This window comes from Antechinus flavipes, chromosome 4 (assembly GCF_016432865.1).
Source record: "Antechinus flavipes isolate AdamAnt ecotype Samford, QLD, Australia chromosome 4, AdamAnt_v2, whole genome shotgun sequence".
In the NCBI taxonomy this organism is placed as follows: domain Eukaryota; kingdom Metazoa; phylum Chordata; class Mammalia; order Dasyuromorphia; family Dasyuridae; genus Antechinus; species Antechinus flavipes.
Window position 1 is genome coordinate 475,452,087 of NC_067401.1, and position 19,442 is coordinate 475,471,528.

The 19,442-nt window shown below is 38.5% G+C and overlaps 1 protein-coding gene across 2 annotated transcripts in view; it reads left to right on the forward strand.

Moving 5' to 3' along the window:
- The window catches only part of FAF1 (Fas associated factor 1), a 402,722-nt gene that overhangs the window by 74,409 nt on the left and 308,871 nt on the right, over positions 1–19,442 (forward strand). For both annotated transcript variants that reach the window (XM_051999721.1, XM_051999722.1), the window contains exon 3: positions 17,184–17,230. In XM_051999721.1, the coding sequence (XP_051855681.1) occupies positions 17,184–17,230 (47 nt within the window). The remainder of the gene's footprint in view (positions 1–17,183; positions 17,231–19,442) is intronic.

Here is a 19,442-nt window from a genome sequence, read left to right on the forward strand (position 1 = left end):
ACTTAGGCTAATTGTACTTAAATGATTTGTCTGAGGTCACACAGCTAGTAAATGTCTTAAGACTGAATTCCATCTCAGGTCTTCCTGATTCCACGCCCAGCCTTCTATCCCCTACCCAACTGATAATACTAATAGGTGGATTTGAAACTTGTTGATTAACAGGAATCAGAATAATTAGTAGTTCATTGTCATTTTGGGCAAGTCTCCAGTGAAGTGGGGGCATTTTGTTGTTGTTTTTGTCCTGGGAAGTTCTCCATTTTAATCACTGATTTGGGTAGTCTTCTAGGTTAAGGGTTCTTAAACCCCAGGTGGGATTGTGTAACTGAATGTGTATGTGTGTGTGGGGTTCCCACAAAAAATTTGGCAACAGTAAAAGTTTTCTGAATACAAGGACCAAAAATTAATTCAAAATCAATTGCATCTTAGATGTTTCTGGCAGTGATTGCCTGTGTTGCATCGAGCAATTTCACTGCAGCCTTAGTTCTAAGCACATAGCAGGCACATTTTGCATTACAAATGCACCTTGACTCATACTCAAGACAGGTTCCTATAAAAATCTCATATGAAAAGGGATTATGAGTGGAAAAGTTTAAGAAACCTTGATGTTAGCCCTACTATGTGCCAGTCACTGTAACTGTAACATGCACTAGTATTACAAAGAATGAAATAGTTCCTGATCTGAAGGAGTTTATATTCATATTGGAGAGATATACAAGTATCCAAAAAATACAAAAAGGCAGCAGACATAGTAAGTGATAGGTAGAGAGCTCATTAGCATTTGATGGGATCAGGAGTGACTTCACAAAGAATGGCACAATTTGTGCTTTAAGTAACAGGAATGCCAGAGAGAGAGAGAGAGAGAGAGAGTGTGTGTGTGTGTATGTGTGTGTGTGTGTGTGTGTGTGTGTGTGTGTGTGTGTGTGTGTGTGTGTGAGAGAGAGAGAGAGAGAGAGAGAGAGAGAGAGAGAGAGAGATACAGAGAGAAACAGACAGATAGATAGACACATACACACATACAGAGAATATGTCAATGTGAGAGGGAGAGTCAGTGAGAGGAAGAGAAAGTCAATGAGAGAGAGGGAGAGAGAAATTTTTCCTTCTGTCATCCTGAGAATGCTCTTCTGATCATCTCTGAGGCTAGAGAATAGATGTTTTGAGCTTCCTATATAGGAAAACCCCAGATCAGGAGATTTTCTTTGTCAAAGCCAGAAGGCACCTTTTCTGCAAGTGACAGCCTAATATATGTCAGAGGTAAAACTGAGAAAAAAACTGTACTTAAATCATGTGCTTTCCAGACTTTTAAGGTTGGCTCTCAACAGTTTCTTGATTGATTCTTGCCTTAGGACAAAGACTCTAACCCAGTTTGTGGTATTTATTCCTGGTAGTCTCTTATCTTCCAGGAATTGAGGGAGAATATTTCATTATTTCTCTTACTGGATGAGGATCAGTTTTGCCCTCATTCTAGAATTTGACATCCTTTAAATGATATTTTCCTTTACATTGCTGTAGTTCATTGTTCTTTTGATTTTGCTTATTTCTCCCTTCCTCGGCAGTTGAGAACTTTTTTTTCTGCCAAGGGTCATTTGGATATTTATAACATCATATAAAACTATCAACTTATAAAACTAAAGCATTGGGATTTTGTTGTACCTAGTTTTTTCAGCTCATCATAGCCTGTGGTTACCTTAGCAAATGATTTCGTGGGCTGGATGTTTCCCATCCCTGCTCTATATCATTTCATAAAAACCTTCTCAAATTGTTCCTAATTGCTCATACTTGATACTTCTCACTGAACAATAATGTCCCATTACATTTATATACTATAGTTGTTTTTTTAAAAGCTTTTCCCAGTAGGTGGGTTTCTGTTGTATTTCTCTATTACCACAGAGTGCTTTTGTGAATATTTTGGCCTTAAGTTGGACTTTTTCCATCTTTGAGTTTCTTACAGTATATATATAGTATAGAGAATTTATAAAGGCAAAATGAAATTAAAAAATGGAAGAGAAATTCAAGGGGTTAGGTTATAGATTAGAGGTTCTTAATTTGTGTGTGTGTGTGTGTGTGTGTGTGTGTGTGTGTGTGTGTGTGTGTGTGATAGACCTTGTTAGTAATTTGACTCAGAATAAAAGTTGTTTTTTTTAAATAGCATTTTATTCCACATACAGGCAAAGATAGTTTTTAAAATTCCCCCTTCCCAAAGATAGCAATCAATCTGATATATGTGCAATTCTTCTAAACATATTTCCATATCATGCTATGCAAGAAAAATCAGATCAAAAGGAAAAATACCTTGAAAAAGAAAAAACAAACAATAACAAAAGTGAAAATATGCTTTGTTCATCATTCAGTCTCCATAGTTCTCTCTTGGTATGCAGAGGGCTCTTTCCATCACAAGTCAATTGGAATTGCCTTGATTCAAGAAATTTCTCAAAAAAGCTACCTTTTTTCCCCCCTATAAGCTAGAGGTTCCACAAACAAACTGATTTCCTTTGCAATCCTTTGTATTATATTTTATGTATTTAAAAACCTTATTGTCAAAAAGAATCAAGTCCATCAAAACTGATCATCACATGGTCTTCTTGTCACTGTGTACAATATTTGCTTGGCAGAATGAGCTTAGAGGGGGGAAAAAGGAAGCTTTTTGAGAATTGTAGAAAATTCAGAGTTAATATCACACAATTTCAGAGCTGGAAGAACTCTTAGAACATGAGGAAATGGGGTACAGTGAAAACATTAGAGAGTCAAGAGACATGGCATAGAATCACTTCTGACCCTTGGCTCTGCTTTCTTAAATGTAAAAAGGGAATAATAATGCCCATTACCTGTTTCACAGAATTATCATGGGGAAAGAACATTGTGAAGCTAATTTTTGTGTTTTCTGGATTTGTTTTTACTTTTTGGTTTTTATATTCCCAGCCCTTTGAACAGTGCTGGAGCCATAATTTGTGCTAAATAAATACTTCTTGGTTGGTATTATTATCATAGAATATAAAATGTTAGTACTGAAAGGCATATCAGAGATGTTCTGAAATTCGTTCCAGTTTTGGAGTGGACCTAGAACAGAACATTTTCAAGCTATGAGGGACCTTAGAACATTGAATATTGGAGTTAGAAGGAAGCTTTGTTACTGTGTAGACCAAGCCCTCATGTTGTAAGGGATATAATTCAGGCCTAGAGTGCAGAGCCCAAAGTCACATAAGGCAGAGATGGAACTAGGCCAGAGTGACTAGAATATAGGATGTGTTGAGAAAGGTGCAGTTGCATATTTGCTTAGAAAAATGAACCAGAGTCATTATCATCATGCAGGTATCTGAGAGCCACTTCAGATTATTGATCAGGGAAGTGACAGTGAAACCTGTTCTTGAGAAATTTTTGCAGCCATGTAGATGACGCATATGGAGAGATCAGTGAGGAAGTTATTGTGGAATAGGGGATGAGGACTCGGAGGGTGTCTGCATAGAGAAGAATATCACACTCAAAATGTCCCAAACAGCTACTGCTTAATGGTTGATTCTCTTTTCTCCTAAATCTATCCCTCTTCCAAAACTATTGATTCAGAACAGCAAGCTTTCTAGTTATCTAGGTTCACAACTTTGTGAAAGTGAGTCAGAAATGATACTGATGTTGGACAGCTGCTTAAAGGGACCTGGTAGAAACATTAGCAATCTGAGCATACTTATTCCAAGTAGACACTAGTCCAAAGACTTTGATTCCTTGTTTTAGAGTTTTCTCTCTTGAAATTGCAGGAGAGTGTAAAATGGGTTATTATCTTAATAGTTGCCTATTTTGATATTACATGTGTTAAATTCCCACATTATTCCATTTTTTTCCAATTATTTAATTGGAAGTTTGAAAAAAAATTTATATTTTGCTATGTTGCCAACTGCCCAGTGCTGCTCTACAGAGGCAAGAAATTATGAAATCTTTGGAATATCCAGACCACTATCCAATCTCGGAATATAATCTCATGAAGCCAATTTTACTATTAATGTTTCCAAGTTTAAGGATCAGTAAATGGGCCAAGTTGGCTGAAATATGGAGTTCATGAAAGGAAATAAAGTCAGATAAGTAGAATAGTTTGCTAGAATTGGATGAGTTGAGAGGTCAGTACGAGTCAGCATTATGGTCTTGGGCTCTAGCCAGAGACCTGCTGTCTTCATCCCTAATCAGATCATATATGGAATATTGTGTTGAATTCTGTACACCATATTTTTGAGGAAAATATTAGTAAGATATAGAGAACATGTTACTTTCACAGTGAAGGGAAATCTGTGCCATCTGAGACAGGTCACAGATGAGCAGAACAGGGGTCCTCCTGGGACAGCTGGAGAAGATCGGAAGAAACATCTGTGGAAGAGGTTGAGCTGAGGTAGAGTGTCAATACCTCCAGGCTCGCTCCACGGAAACAGCAGGATGGGAGCCCTGGGGCTCTCTGGGTGTGGAGGGACAGACAGCCTGGTCTGAATCCAGGAAGACTTGTTGGGAACACCAGGCTCAGCTGGGCTGCTGAGGCCAGGCCCTGGAGAAATCAGAGTGCAGAGGTATGGAGCAGGGACGCTGCTGACTGCAGCACTTTCAGGAGTGGGGGGCTCTTGGTTTGGGGTTTCTTGCCAGAGAGGAGAACCAAAGTGAAAGCAGAAGCAGCCCCCTCCCCCTTCCAGGACTAGGGTTGGCTACACTATTAAGTTCTTTAACAAAAAAAAGAAAGATGGGTGTTTGCCTTGAGGTACAATTTTGTTTTGTTTGTGGGAGAAATCTGGAGGGCTTGGAATTTTCTGACCTCCTCTGCCATCTTCCTAGAACCTTCCCCTATTTTATCTTTTTCCTCAGAGTTCAGTAGGAGACTGTCCTGGAGAAAGTTGCTCTGCGTCTCTTGTTCTTTTCTATTAGTTGTTTGTCACACCATTGCTTAAGTGGAAAAAGACCTATATTTTGTAGTTGAATAAAATGTATGTAGATATAGGTTCACAAAGAGGACAATTTCACTAGAAGACAGGATATATAAGATGATGTGTGCCTCAACTTGTCCCCACATGATTTTGATTTTTTGTTAGTTCTCTATATTTTGAAATGATTTCTCTGAATAACATTGTTTTTTAAACTTCTGCATACCAGTGTTATTATGTCCAGGTGATTGTGGGCAACACATCTGTCTATGATCATGGTCTAGTTTTGTTTTTTTAAATAGTTTTTATTGATCTCATGTTATTGTTGCTGATAGCAACAAAATATTCTTCAGTATTTTCTATTTTTCTAGAGAGCCACCGCATATAACAAATAATTTTTAAAAAAGAGAATAGAAAAGAAATTAGAGAAACTTACAGTATATCAAAAAAGTCTGAAAATTTGCGCAGTGTGCCATATCTGTGGACCTGTAGAAAAAGGGTAGGATGGGATGTCTTTTCTTTGGAGTTATTCTGATTCGTTGTAATTTTACAACATTCGCTTTTGGTTGGGGTTTGTGGTTGTAACGATTATATTGTTCTAATTTTTATCTATATTGTTTTTTAGACTGATTACTTCATTCTTCATTAGTTCATATAAATCTTTTCCTCCTTTAAATTTATTTAGCCATTCTCCAAGCAATAAACATCTACTTTGTTTCTAAATATTTTTTATACCAAAAAGTATTATTATAAAATACGTATACATATATGCACATATCTGTATCTATATGCAGAGAGTTCCTAGAAGTCCACCAAATACTCTGAGAAGGCCAAATTACTTTGTCTCAATGAAGTATTTCCATGGAAATAGAGACATTACTTTGCACTGAAATTTCACGTTAGTAGATTTAGCTCAATTTAGTAAAATGTAAGAACTTTTGGATCCTATCTCTTAGATTCAGTATGTTTCTGTCATTTTGAGATTTGATAAACATGTCACCCGTGCCCTTGTCCACGTCATTGATAAAAATGTGATGTAGTGCAGAATCAACAATTGATCCCTGCAGCACTCTATTGGAGATAGTGAACTTTTAATAGTTACTAACCACTTTCACATACTACTAATTTTAATGTTGTCAAATCCATATTTCTCTTGCACAAGAAGATAAAGATCTATTTTATGTAGTGCTTTGCCAAAATTTAGGTAAACTCTGTATCATTTTCCTTACTCACCAGTATAGTGATCCTGGCCAAAAACTGAAATGGGACTTAACCCATTACTGCTAAAAGTATGCTAACCTGGTAAGTACCCTTCCATTTTTCTAAATGTATTAATACTCACTGGCCAGCAGTTTGCAAACTCAGTTCTTTTTTCTGTGACATGTAACATGTTATCACATACCTTGGTCACACCTGGTTCTGGGCAACAACTTAGAGAGATAAGAAAAAGCCTTATTCTTTGTTTGCTCTCAGATTCCCACTGAATCATTCTCTGCTCTCTTAATAGGAGAGTGCTTCCCATGGCTGACTCTTTCCAAGTTTTGGAAGTAGAGTTCAATCCATATTGCTAATCCAGTAACTCTCCTGTGACTTTGGTCACAATCCCTCTATGATATTGCCCTTACCAAGATGCTCCTTTCTGGTTACTCCTTCACTTTCTGGATTGCCCCCACTTTAAATGGCATTACTTGGTTCTATCTATAAGATTCTTGAGGGCAAAGACCTCTTTTACACAGTTCTTGGCTCTGTTAGCATTTAACAAATGCTTTTTATTCATGTATTAATTTCCTTTATTGATTTCTATTAGTTGGTACAATATAACTATTAGAGTCAGGAAGATCTAAGTTCAAATCCAGCTTTAGGCATTTACTAGCAGAATAGCCCTGGGCAAGTCACTTAATGAGTTTCTGGCTCAGCTTCCTTAACTATAAAATCATCATCATCATAGCTCTTGCTTTCCAGGATAGTTGTGAGGGTCAAATGAGATAACAGTTGATAAGCAAAATATAAACGTAAACCACTTGGCAAAAGTGCCTGGCACATACTGTGTATTTAATAAATGGTTAGTCCTGCCTCCCTCCCCTTCATTCATTTATTCTTTTAATGCCAAAAGGTTATCTTTCTTTTCTGGTTGACTTTAATTTTTCAAGGACAATTACATGTTTTTACTATCTTCAAATCCTTATTGAGTGTTAACTCCATAGGGTATCTTTTTAACTTCTACATGTATCTTTTAAAATCTAAATAAATTGGTTATTATTCTGCGTACATGTTGACCTCTCCACATAGTTTCTGTGCTTTAAAAATTACAAATTTCAGTGTTTTCAGAATATAATTCTTCAGTTTTTCCATGTTCCTGCTCTGACTGCAGCTTTAAAATTCTTTCATGGAATTGTCTGTGCTGTACCTTTGAATCCTTTAAAATCAGCTTTCTTCAAATCTGGGTTACATTATTTTCTGTTACAAACACTAAGCTGAAGCCCTCACTTTCCACAAAATTTCCTATCATTTCCACTCCAGTAATTGGCTTCTTGTGGGGAATCAGATCCAGAAAAGAATCCCTCCTTTTTGGCTTTTTGACCTCTTGAAGGATGAAACTTATGACAAAACTTGTCACGTTGTCCAGTTCTCTGCTTTTGGAGAGAGAAAGCTATGGTAGGTTTCTGGATAATTGAAAAGCCTCATTATATCTTGTATGTACCTAGGTATTTGCATTATCTTCCTCTTGAAAATGTGAGCTATGTGAAAATAGGGACTTTTTTTCCTCCTTTCTTTGGTATTCATTCCTCTTCTAGCCTATAGCCTGGCACAGTGAAAGCAATTAGTCCATAAGGATTTAATAAGCACCTACTCAATTCCAGGCACTGTGCTAGTGCTATGGATACAAAAAAAAAAAGGCAAAAAATAGTTCTTGCCTCCATAGAGAGGAGAGACAAGAAGAAAATAAATATGGAAAAACAAGCTACATACAGAGTAAATTAGAAATAACTAATAAGATGGAGCCATTAGAATTAAAGGGGTTGGGGAAAGCTTCCTGTAGAATTTTCAATTTAAAATCTAAAGTCCCATAGGATTTTAGTTGAAACTTGAATGAACCCAGAGAAGGCCGTAGGGACAGCAATCCATGAATGGGCACAACTATAGAAAATGTTCAGAGCTGACCAATGGCATATCTTGTTTATGAAACAACAGTGTCATTAGATCAAAGAATACTTGGAGTAGAAAGGGATGGGGAAGGGAAGGTGCACTAAGTTATGAAGGACTTTGAAAGCTAAACTGAGCATTTTTGCATTTAACCCTAGAAGTGATAGGGAGCCACTGAAATTTATTGAGTAGGGATGATATGGTCAGATCTGTGCTTCAGGAAAATCACTTTAGCTATCAAGTGGAGATTGGATTGGAGTGGGGAGAGACTTAGGATAGGTAGATGCAACAAAGGCTACTGTCGTAGTCTAGGCATGAGATAATGAGGGCCTGTACTACACTGGTGGCAGTGTCAGAGGAGAGAAGGGGTCTAATTAGAAAGATTTTGCAAAAGTAAATTTGACAGGTCTTGGCAATTAATTAGATATGAAGAGAATGAGAGATAGTGAGTTTAGGAGGAATCTTAGGTTTGTGAACCTGAGGGACTGGAAAGATGGTGGTATCCTAGACACTAATAGGAAAGTTTGAAAATGGAGAGGATTTACAGGCAAAGATAATTAGATCAGTTATGCACAAAATCTTTGGCATAGTCAGGTGAGTCAACTTCAGTGGAAATAAAATTAAAAAACCATTACAGTCTAGCTGCTTTGCTATTGTACCTAAGAACTGTGCAATGTTTCCATTTAACTTGCTCCTGAAACCTTTGATAAAATGTTTTGTCTTCCTAATTAGAAGGTGAAGTTTCTTGAAAACTACTGAACTTTTTTCCTATTTGTATCCTTGGATCTTAGCTTTATGTGCTTTGCAGATATACTTTAGTTTAATAAGTACTTCATTTATTCATTCCATTGAATTTCATCCCTAGTCCTTCTCTGTCTTGTCTCCTACCTCCTGGATTTCCTCACAAATATCCCTTATTAGTAGCCAGTACTTTCCCTATTCTTACTATATTCTAATTTTTTTTTTACTAATATTATTATATTACATATATATCATGTCACAGTATATAAATATACATTAATATTAATATTTATATTTATCCTGAACTACATTCTTGTAATGGGTTTTATCACCAGATCTCAGTGGTCCTATGAGATTAAATTTTCTTTTTTAATGAGAGACTCTATTTTAACTTATACTTATGGGTTGCTGAGTATATCAATTCAAAAAACCTTTATTGGATTCTTGTAATTTTCCAGGCATTATATTAAGTTCTAGTGATAAAAAGACAAATAAAAAGAAAGATGGCTTCTATCTAATGGAGAAAAACAACTCATAATATAGAACTGGAAAGAGAGAGAGTGTGGGGAATGGTGGCAAGTCTTCCTGGATGACTTTGGAGAGTAATAAAGATGATTAGTCTGGACCCTTTCTCAAAATGGGATCAAATGAGTTTATGAAAAAAAGTATCTGGAGGCCATCCTGTGTAGTGAGTGTGATGTGAGGAGATATAACAAGTGACCAGATGGATATACTGAAGAACCTGGAAAGAGAAATGTCCCCAAAGCCTAGAGAAAGATCTGGAAGAGAGTGATAGTGTCAGAGACCACAGAGAAATCAAGAAGGATGAGATTTGAGAAAAGGATGTCAGATCTGACCATTAAGAGATCCTGGTAACTTTGGAGAGAACAATTTCCGCTCACTCAAGAGCCAGACCACAGCGTTGAGAAAGAAAATGGAATCATTAAAGTCAACAGTCAGTTTGTTCAGTACCTTCTGTGTGCTAACTATGCACTGAAGAGTCAGATAACAAAATAAAAGCGCCCCTGCATCGCCATGGGTCCAGAGAGACATTAGGCTGCCCCCAGTTACCACCATAGTGGGGTGGCCACTGTGATGACCGCGTTAGCACCCTGAATACCCCAGAATCAGCCGGAGTCAGGATAAGCAAAAGTCCTTAGTCTTTATTCTTGATCTTTAGGGGTAGGATTGAATTGGATGGAAGCAGAATCTCCTCGACCTCCTTCTTCCTGTTGTACTACCAAAGTGACCCTGGCTCATCTTACTCCACCCCCTCGTCCCTCCCATGATTCTCTGTATACACCAATTATCGAGCCAGCACAGGATAGTGGGAAGGGGCCATTCCCCAAGCACATGCCCATAGAGTATTGTCTAATCGGTAGTTAGCCTTAAGTGCTCCGACCGACCTCAGTGCATCTATCTACTCAAGAGTTTCAGCCCTCTACAAGCCACTTCCCACACTCTTGCCCCTGAGCTCTCATCATAACCTGCCATAACCAGACAAACAGCGGCCTCAAGGAGCTCTTAGGAAGGGACTGGATAAACAGGAAGTGCGGATTGTGCTTCCTGCACACCTGAGCTGCACCTTCCCATACCTGCCCTTTGTGCCAGGACCAGGGCTGCCCTGGCTAATGTCTCAGCTGTATGAGTTGGATTCAAGGGAGGCAGTGCTGCCCGGAGTTGTCAGCTTTACTCTCTCCCAGAGGCATCTGAGTCCTGTGGCAAGACAAAAGAGAAGATAATGGGGATGGCCCCGCATGCGGCCTGTAACCTGGCTTCTCTGCTGCTTGACCAAGCTCCCAGCTCTCCGTGATGCTTGCTTCAGCTCACCTTCGTAGCCACTGGAACAAATGGCCCATTCCACCTGAGGGGATATCCTCACATGCTTGGGGTAGCCATTCTCCTAATTCCTCTACAGGTAATCCTACTATGGTTACCCCATCATGGCTTAGCTATTTTCCATGCAGGTCTTAGTTGCAGCTGCTGCACATGCTATAGTTTCTTGGAGTCACTGGTAAGAGTTGGTTGAAGGTGGATAAGTGGTCCTTCCACCAGAGAGGGCTAGTCCTCCTAAACACTCTGCACACCTCACTCTCCCATTAAATATACAGCATTTATAGAAAGAGTTAGATACCTAGGAAGTAATTCACAGTTACTGATACTACTAGAATTAGATGTCTGTTCTTCTGCAGTACTCACATAGCCCCATTGCAAGGTAGGTCTATTTACTTGGGAAGTTGCTTAGCTGGCTGTCCAGAGACCTCTTTCCAAAAATGCTAACTTGATTATCAGAACTGTTTCTTGGATCCTTTCTTCTAGAGTTCCCATTTCTGAACATTGCCTTTTCCCCCAAATGGCTACCTCTGAATCTGTATAATCCTGTAGGATGGTACTTCTGTCTTTCTTTACTTTCCATGTTATACAGTATCTCCCACTGGTCAGTTAGCTGCTTTAAAAGCTATGTGATCCATCAAGAACCAGAAATTCATTCCTTCCCTCACTCTTCACTTCTCTCAGGTAATTCCTGGGGACTACTCTTCTAAACTTCTAAGTGGTTTAGCCATTTAAAGCTCTGTAGATGGTCTCCATTTTTTATTATTTTTAATTTCAAATAAAATATCACGCTTTGGAAAGAGATCATGGGGTAGTTGCCTTGCTAACCTATTAACTCTCTTTTCCTTTGTTATCTGCTCTTTATTTTTGACTTCATCTACTGTGGGGGAAGGAAGCCAATCTTTCACTTCCCTTTGGAAGTATACAAAAGAAATTCAGTTAAATACAGGTAATTAGGAACAGAGAGGGGACTGGATAATAATAATAATAGCTACCAAGTTTTAATATAGCTTCAAGTTTTAAAAAAATATTTTGCTTGGTTAATTCACTTAATCTTTCTCATTACCTTCTGAAGTACACACTATTATTTCTCATATGCCTAATTTTAGAGGGCAAGAAACTGAAGCCCAGAGGTACAGTGACTTAGTAAATGACTGTGCAGAGATGTGTGTGTGTGTGAGGTAGGATCTGGACTCCACTGTTCCTGACCCCACTTGTTTGGAAGATTGTGTATATATTGATTCTTAAAGGAGGTATGGGTTTCTCTGAAGGGGAGGGAGGAAGGAAGGGAGAACATTTCATATATGGGCCTGATATATGGGGAGATTACACAGAGTACAGTGTCCATGGAGCAGCAGAAAAGAAACCTGAGATGTTTCCCTGCTTCTCAGACTTGTCTACTGCAAATTAAACAAATTTTGGCCAGAAATCTTATAATAAAATCTTCTAACATTAACACTATTGATATTTTAAATATATTTTTATTTATTTCATTAATTATTTTCCAGTTACATATAAAACATTTTAACATTTATTTTTTCTATTTGTTTTCCATTTTTTCATCCTCTTGATTTTTAAAAATTATTTATTTCTTGATTTCTCCTAAAATCATTACCTTTCACTTGCACAATTCTAATTTTTAAGGAATTATTTTCCTCAGTGAATGTGAAGACCGAGTTAGCATCCTGGATACTTTAAAATCAGCCAGAGTCAGGATAAGCAAAAGTCCTTGGTCTTTAGTGGTAGAAGTGAATTGGATGGATGCAGGATCTCCTCTTATCTCCCGCCCAAAAGTGACCCTGGCTAGTCTTACTCCACTCCCTAGTCCCTCTTACAATTCTCTGTATACACCAATTATCAAGCCAGCACAAAATAGTGGGAAGGACTATTTTCCAAGCATATGCTAATAGGGTATTGTCCGATCGGTAATTAGCCTTAAGTGCTCAGTGGTCCAACTTTATTGCATCAAGTCAAGAGTTTTAGCCCTTTACAAGTGAACTTTTGTGTCTCTTTTCTTTCCCATTTGGCCAGTTTTGCTTTTTAAAACATTCTTTTCCTCATTTGCTTTTTGTATTTCCTTTTGCATCATTTCTCTTCCCAGTTTTTTCTGATTTGATTTTAAGCTCTTCCATGGCCTGAGATGATTTTTATTTATTTATTTATTGGGGGGAGGAGGGGAGGGGTTGGGTTGTTTGCATAAAGGAGCTTTGACTTTGTTATTTACTTTTGGTCTTCCTTGTCACCATAGTGATTTTCTATGGTCAAAATCTTTTTCTGTTGTTTGCTTATTTTCCCCAGCCTATTACTCAGCCTTTAAGTCTTTTATAAACTAGAGTTCTATTTCAAAAGTAAAAGGTACAATGTTCCGAGCTCAAGGATTTCTGCAGCTCTTTTCAGAGATCCTTCCAGAGATCTGTACTATGAGCCAGCACTTAGCCAGATCTGACTGTGGCCAAAGCAAGAGAGTCTGGCCAGTGCCAGCAAAGAGGCTCCTGTAATCCCCCTCTGACCAGCCCTTTCCTCCCACCCCCCCACTTGTGAGCTAAGATCTCCTAAAGATTGTTGCTGCTGCTTGTCACTACTTTGCTGCTTCTGCTACTGCCTCCACTGTTGGTTCACTGGCTCCTAAAGTTTGCTGGCACTCCCTGAACATCCTAGTGCAACATCCTATCCTGACAACCTTCATGCAACAGATCCCTCCTGCAGACCTTCCAAACTGTCAGGGGCAGGAAAATTATTCTACCCTGTCTCTAAAATTTGTCTAAAATCATTATTTAAAGTTATTTGGAGAGCTTTGTGGGGAGAGCTCCAGTGAGTCCCTGCCTTTACGATGGCATCTTGGCTCTGCCTCCTCTGCAATATCAAATATGCATATGAAATTGCACAAAACATATCTGTTAGCCATAACATCATTATTTATAATGCTTATTATCAAACAGCATAAGATTCGTTAAAAAATAGACCAAATTTGGGGTGTTCTGTGGTTCTCTATAGCATAGTTAGAGAAGCATTGTTGTCAAGTATGAGAAGGGGAAAAATGTATAATGAATGAGTTTGAAAAAAATGAGTCAGCATTAGGTGTGAATAGATTTAAAACCAAATGCAGGAATGCATTTTTGATCCCTAGATGCAGTAGGAAGCCAATAAAGTTTGAGGAGAATTAACATAATCAGAATTTGCTTTAGAAAAATCACTTTTGTGTCTCTATAGAGGATGGATTGGAGTGAAAAAATATGGAGAGACCAACTAGGATGCTATTTTAATATAGTAGTATAGCTTAGCACAGTGCCTGGCACATAATAGGAGTTTAATAAGTATTTTTTGAATTGAATTACCATAGTCAAATGTCATTTAAATAGCTTATTAAAGGTCACACAGCTAATAAGGGATGGAACTGGAATTAAACGCCATGTTATCTAATTATGGTGACTTTTCTTTGAAAATCTAATACATATAAATCTATTTTCTAAGGAATCTCATTTCAGTGATGGCAGCAGACTATTCTCTATCTTTCTTAGAAGACTTAGATTAGTACTCTTATTTTCCCATCTCCAGTGAAAGAATAGTTCAGCATTTGTTAACAAATAGCACCATTATCCTGCTGAAGATCACCTCATTCCCAAGTATGTATTTCATGTTGTTGAAGATTTTTCAAGAATCCTGGAAGTAGATTACATAATTTCTATTTCAACTTTGTGTATCACATACTGGTAGAAGTATATTGGAAGTAGAGCTTTGGTGGTTAGGATTCCAAAGGGATGAGAACTATTATGCATTCTATTAGAGTTTTCCATGAAGCTCTCTTTGATTGCCCTAATCAGTAATATCTATGTAATGGGCTAGCTTTCTCAAGGATTTCCCTGGAGTCTGAGATCGAGCTGGAGCATATTCTCACTCGAGTCTTGTCTGTCTGTCTGTCTCTCTCTCTCTCTCTCTCTCTCTCCTGCTTATTTCAAGTCCTCTTAGCTTTTATATACTTTAGTACAATTACATTGTAATTGTAAATTGTAAAGTACAAGTACAGTACACTGAGCATGCATCAACTATAGAATCATGACATCACCATACTAAGTACTAAGTATATGTAAACTAGAGAACCATCATCTCATCAATCGCGCTGAGTTAACACCCTGCTATAGGTATCTTTGCTTCAAGTATACTTTTCTCAGAGTTCCCCAATATCTTCGGTCCTCTATACATCTATCCACTTTGGAACCCCTTATGGCCTTTGGCATTACAGTCAGGTGTAGTGGACAGTGCTCTACTCAGAATGAGAGCGACCTGGGCTTGTATCTGACATCTTGACTTCGGGCAGGCCCCTTCACCTCTCACCACTTCAGTTTTTTTAGCTTTAAAATAATAAAAGACTTTCCTGTAAAGGAGGAATTAGAAAGATGTTCTTGGCTCCCAAACCACAAGAAAGAGTTTACCCAGAAGCAGATTTGGGATAATTATTAGGGGATAAAGAATCCTAACAGATTTCTTTAAAAATGCATGTGGGCAGCAGATTGGCTCCTCTTCATTGGAAGTCTCTGAATGTCAGAAAAGTGATGCTCTATTGACTTTTTTTTATATTTGAAAAGTTTCTAGAATCTGATCATTTCTCTCCAGTTCTGTTAACATCTGAGACCAGGCTCTTATCTCTTATGACCTTATTTTATTATCTTCATCTTAGAATTATAGAATGAGATTTTTTTTGGCAGGGAAGTCTGAGTGCTTGGTTTGAGATTGGGAAAATAGGAAAGGATCAGAATTCAGAATCCTAGATCAGAAAGGGCTTCATGTAGAAGGTGGTACTTGAGCTAAGCCTGGAAAGAAACAGGATATATAAGAAGCAAAAGTGAATGGCATGCATGACAACCTTTCAGAGATTCAGAGGAGGGAGATGGGACATGTGAGAAGCAGTAAGAAATAGAAGATGGCCTCTTTTTGTTCTCTAGAAAAAATGAGGATTGAGGGGAAGGATTCTACCCAATGGAACTTGCTGACAACAGAAGAGATACAATTGTCTAGGCCTGCGCTTGGATGATTCTGTCTGTGCAAAGTTATTGGAAAGTAGGAAGGAAATCTTACTTGATGATATCTGTTTCAGCTTTCTGCTTTACCACTATTCCTGTAGTGTACTCTGTTTATGTGACTTATATTACTGTCTTCTTCTTCTCCCCTCTCCTTCCCTCAATCGATGGCCAGCCCCTTCCCCATTGCCAGCCCCTATTTATTCTATTTTGGCTTAATAGTAAGAGCAGAGTAGAAGGTTTAACATTTGGCAAATGTTAAAATGAACATTTCACAAAGTCTTCTATTTATCAGGTTGATTATAATGAAGAATGAGAGGAAAAGAAGCTGAGTTTGGCTGAAGCCATTGGTTTCCACCAAGCCTGCAGCCTGGGCTGGCCTACTTGTTCCCCAACAGGGCAGTGGGAGGAACACTAGACTGAGTCAGAAAATTTGGGGTTTTGCTCTGTGTGTTCGTGACATAAGCAAATCCCTTCCTCTCTCAGGACCCCATTTTTCTCATCTGTAAAATGAGGGAGTTGATTTAAATCATCTTTCAGTTCCCTCCCAGCTTCCAGTCTTATGATAAAGTCAGATTCAGGGTCTTGCATCACACTAGTGCTATACAGCTCTTGTTCTAGTGACACTTGTAGCTGTGGCCCCTCCCTGAAGGGACTCTTGCTCCCCATGTAGTGCCCTGTCAGCCTTTTGTTTGAGCTGTTATTATCCAGGTATTGTAAGTACAGTTGAGATAAATAATCAAGGAGCATTATTAAATGCCTCCTTTGTCAGTAGCAGTGCTGGGATTGTTGTTCCTGTTTCTCCTTTCTTCTCAAAAAGGACCATGACCTCAGAGAGGTGAAGCCATGATGTGCAAGTGAATTGGATTTGAGTGAGGGTAGGCTGGGCAGAGTCACCTGCCTTCCTCTCTCCTCCAAAGGCCTCTGGATCCAGTGGCAAGATTTAGATCAGGATGCCTGGGATGGCCCTCGAAGTGCTAGGAGCTGTGTGGTGGAAAGAGCTGAAAGCTTTGAGCTCAGCCTATTTTTTAGCCTTACGATATGGTCATCTTTCTCCTTTGACTTTGGCCTAGTGTTTTTCCTTCTCTCACACATGTTTCCTCTTGTATAAAATGAGAGGGTTGGACACCTGTGGGTTTACTCATATTTGGCTTTCTAGTGTTGTATGTCTGATACAACTTTGTCTTTCTGCCCACTCCTCTTTAGCCAATTTTGAAGAGTGAAGTGGATATAAAGAAAACTTTCCTGTAATTCTCCAGTTGAACTTGATCACAAAGTCTACCACTTCCAGGTCAATACAGATCTTGCCTAAATGAGAATTCTAGAATTGAGCCTTTTATGGCCAGAGGTTTGGAAATAATTACATTTCAACTTCTTGATTTTTGTCTGCTGAGAAGAAGAGTTTGTAATTGAAAAATTGGAGAAGCCCTTAATGACGTGTAGTTCAGATGATTAGAAAAATGTTTGGTTTCTTGCTTAAATAAGTTCCATCAAAACATGCTGATTTCCTTTCATGATATTTTGGGTATTGTTTTAAATGAATGTTTGTATTTTTTGTTCACAGGCAGCTATCAATGGTGTAATCCCACAAGAAAATGGCATTCTCCAAAGGTATGTAAGAATGTAACCCATGGCAATGAGGTATGACTTTCTTTGAGAAGCTTAAAAAGAGTGAATTCTATTTCTTACCTTTAAAAATGAGAAAATATTGATTTCTGATGAGCACTTTAATGATAATATTCTGCTGGTCACCTTGATGGAAATAGTTTCTCTACCTCCCCCTCTCCCCACCCTTCCTGCCTTTCAGGGCTGATGCACAAAATGTTTATGGAGGTGCCTCTCACCCTTCCCCCTGCCTCCCTGGCTATAGTGTGCGGCTCACACACACTGAGCTCTCTCCCTGTCTCCTTCCTCTTATATTTATCCTGTCAAGTTTTCCTGCCTCTTCTTTCCTCATCAGATAGAATGGTAGAATAGGAAGAATAGAATAGAATACTCAATCAGGTGTGACTCCTTCATATTACACATAGGGTAACAGTTGCAAGTTTGGGGCAACTAGGTGGTGCCATAGTATGTAGAGTCAGGAAGGCTTGTCTTGATGAATTCAAATCCAGTCTCAAACATTTACTAGCTGTTTTGCCCTGGGCATGTCATTTAACTCCCCCCCTCTACCCCCCCATTTAACTCTCTTTGCCTCGCTTTCCTCCTTTGTAAAATGAGCGGAGAAGGAAGGGGCAAACTACTTCAGTATCATTGCCAAGAAAGCCCCAAATGGGATCACAGAGAGTTGGACATGACTAAAAAAACAGAACAATAACAAAGAACAATAACAAATTGTGATGACCACAATTCAAGCCTGGATTTTCTGATTCCACTCTGCCAGGCTGCCTCTCACATTCCCATGTCTTAGCTTTTTATGTATTTTACCAATTTGGTAAAAACAAATTTGTTGATGGTAGAGCCAGTTGCTTATGCTTCTGTATATAATGCACAGACTCAGCGTCCATCACATAGAAGACTTGATCTCAATATTGGTTAAAATAGAAAAATAGCCAGTTGTTTTTCCTTTGCTACTTAGGTCTCCAGAATTCCCAGTAAGTGAAAGGCATCTCGGAGGTACTCGTTAAATATGGGGAGATGATAGAGCAGTTTGCTAAAAGAGTGTTTACTCTGTTACAGAAGTTTAACATTTGTAACATTTAGCAGAATTAATTGAGGTTGAGTAAATGTAAGCAATCGTAAAGAAAGGTCATCAGCTTCCCAGCCCCCAATGCTGGCATTCTTCTTTATAGAATATTCTTTTGCATATTTGTATATTTCATCCTTTTATCTTCTAGCATCAGAAGAATGTCTTGTATATATTAAATACTTAAGGAATGCTTGTTGAATGGGGGACTCATCACAGAACATTTGTTATTTATCACATTCTGATTCTTGGCAGGCAGTAGTGTTCATTGTACCAGGCTCCTTCAGAATGTCTGTAGCCAGAATTAGCACAACGCTTTTTCTTCATCGTAGAGAGTAGCATCTTTGAGGCTTTTCCCATTCAAGTCATGTTTTAAGTGCCTATTCTGTACCAGAAACAGGAGAAGCACTAGGGATACCATCTCCCACCCCCCAACCCAACAAGAAGCAAAATAGTCCCTGCTCTCATGGATGTCACAGTCTAATGGGAAAGGCAAAACATTCAGAATAAATTGAAAATAATCAACAGAGAGAAGGAACTAGAATTAAGGGAGATTGGTAAAGACTTCCTATAGAGGGTAGAATTTTAGCTGAGACTTGAAGGAAGCCAATTGGCAGAGATAAGGAAGGAGAGAATTTCAGATTTGAAAGACAATCAGGGGAAATCCCAAGAGTCAGGAAAGGGAATGTCTCGTGAGAGAATCAGTAAGAAGGACAGTATTAGCTAAGAAGAAAAGGGAAATGTGGGAGGTTTGAGAGAAACAAAGAATCTATTAAGCATTTATTATATGCTAGGAAATATGTTAAGCTTTAGAGACACAGGAAGAGTGGGTACCCCTGAGGGGGCCAGCCTGCTGGTGTGAAAGTGGGGCAAACTGGAGAGCAGGAAAAATTTGGAATATCTTCTATGGGAAAATGAGGTAGAGAATGACTTAGGGAAGAATAATCCTTCCTGTGGTGAGGACCCATTTGATATTCAATAACATAAATTTTTAGTGAACTCCTTCAGTATGGTTGTCATTTTTTCCCCACCTTTTTTTTTTTTTTTTTTTTTAGCAGCTTATGAGTAGGCACGGAGGAGAAAGATGGCGTGAGGAATTCACAAATAGAATAAAGGAAAGAAAGAGAAGGGACTGCA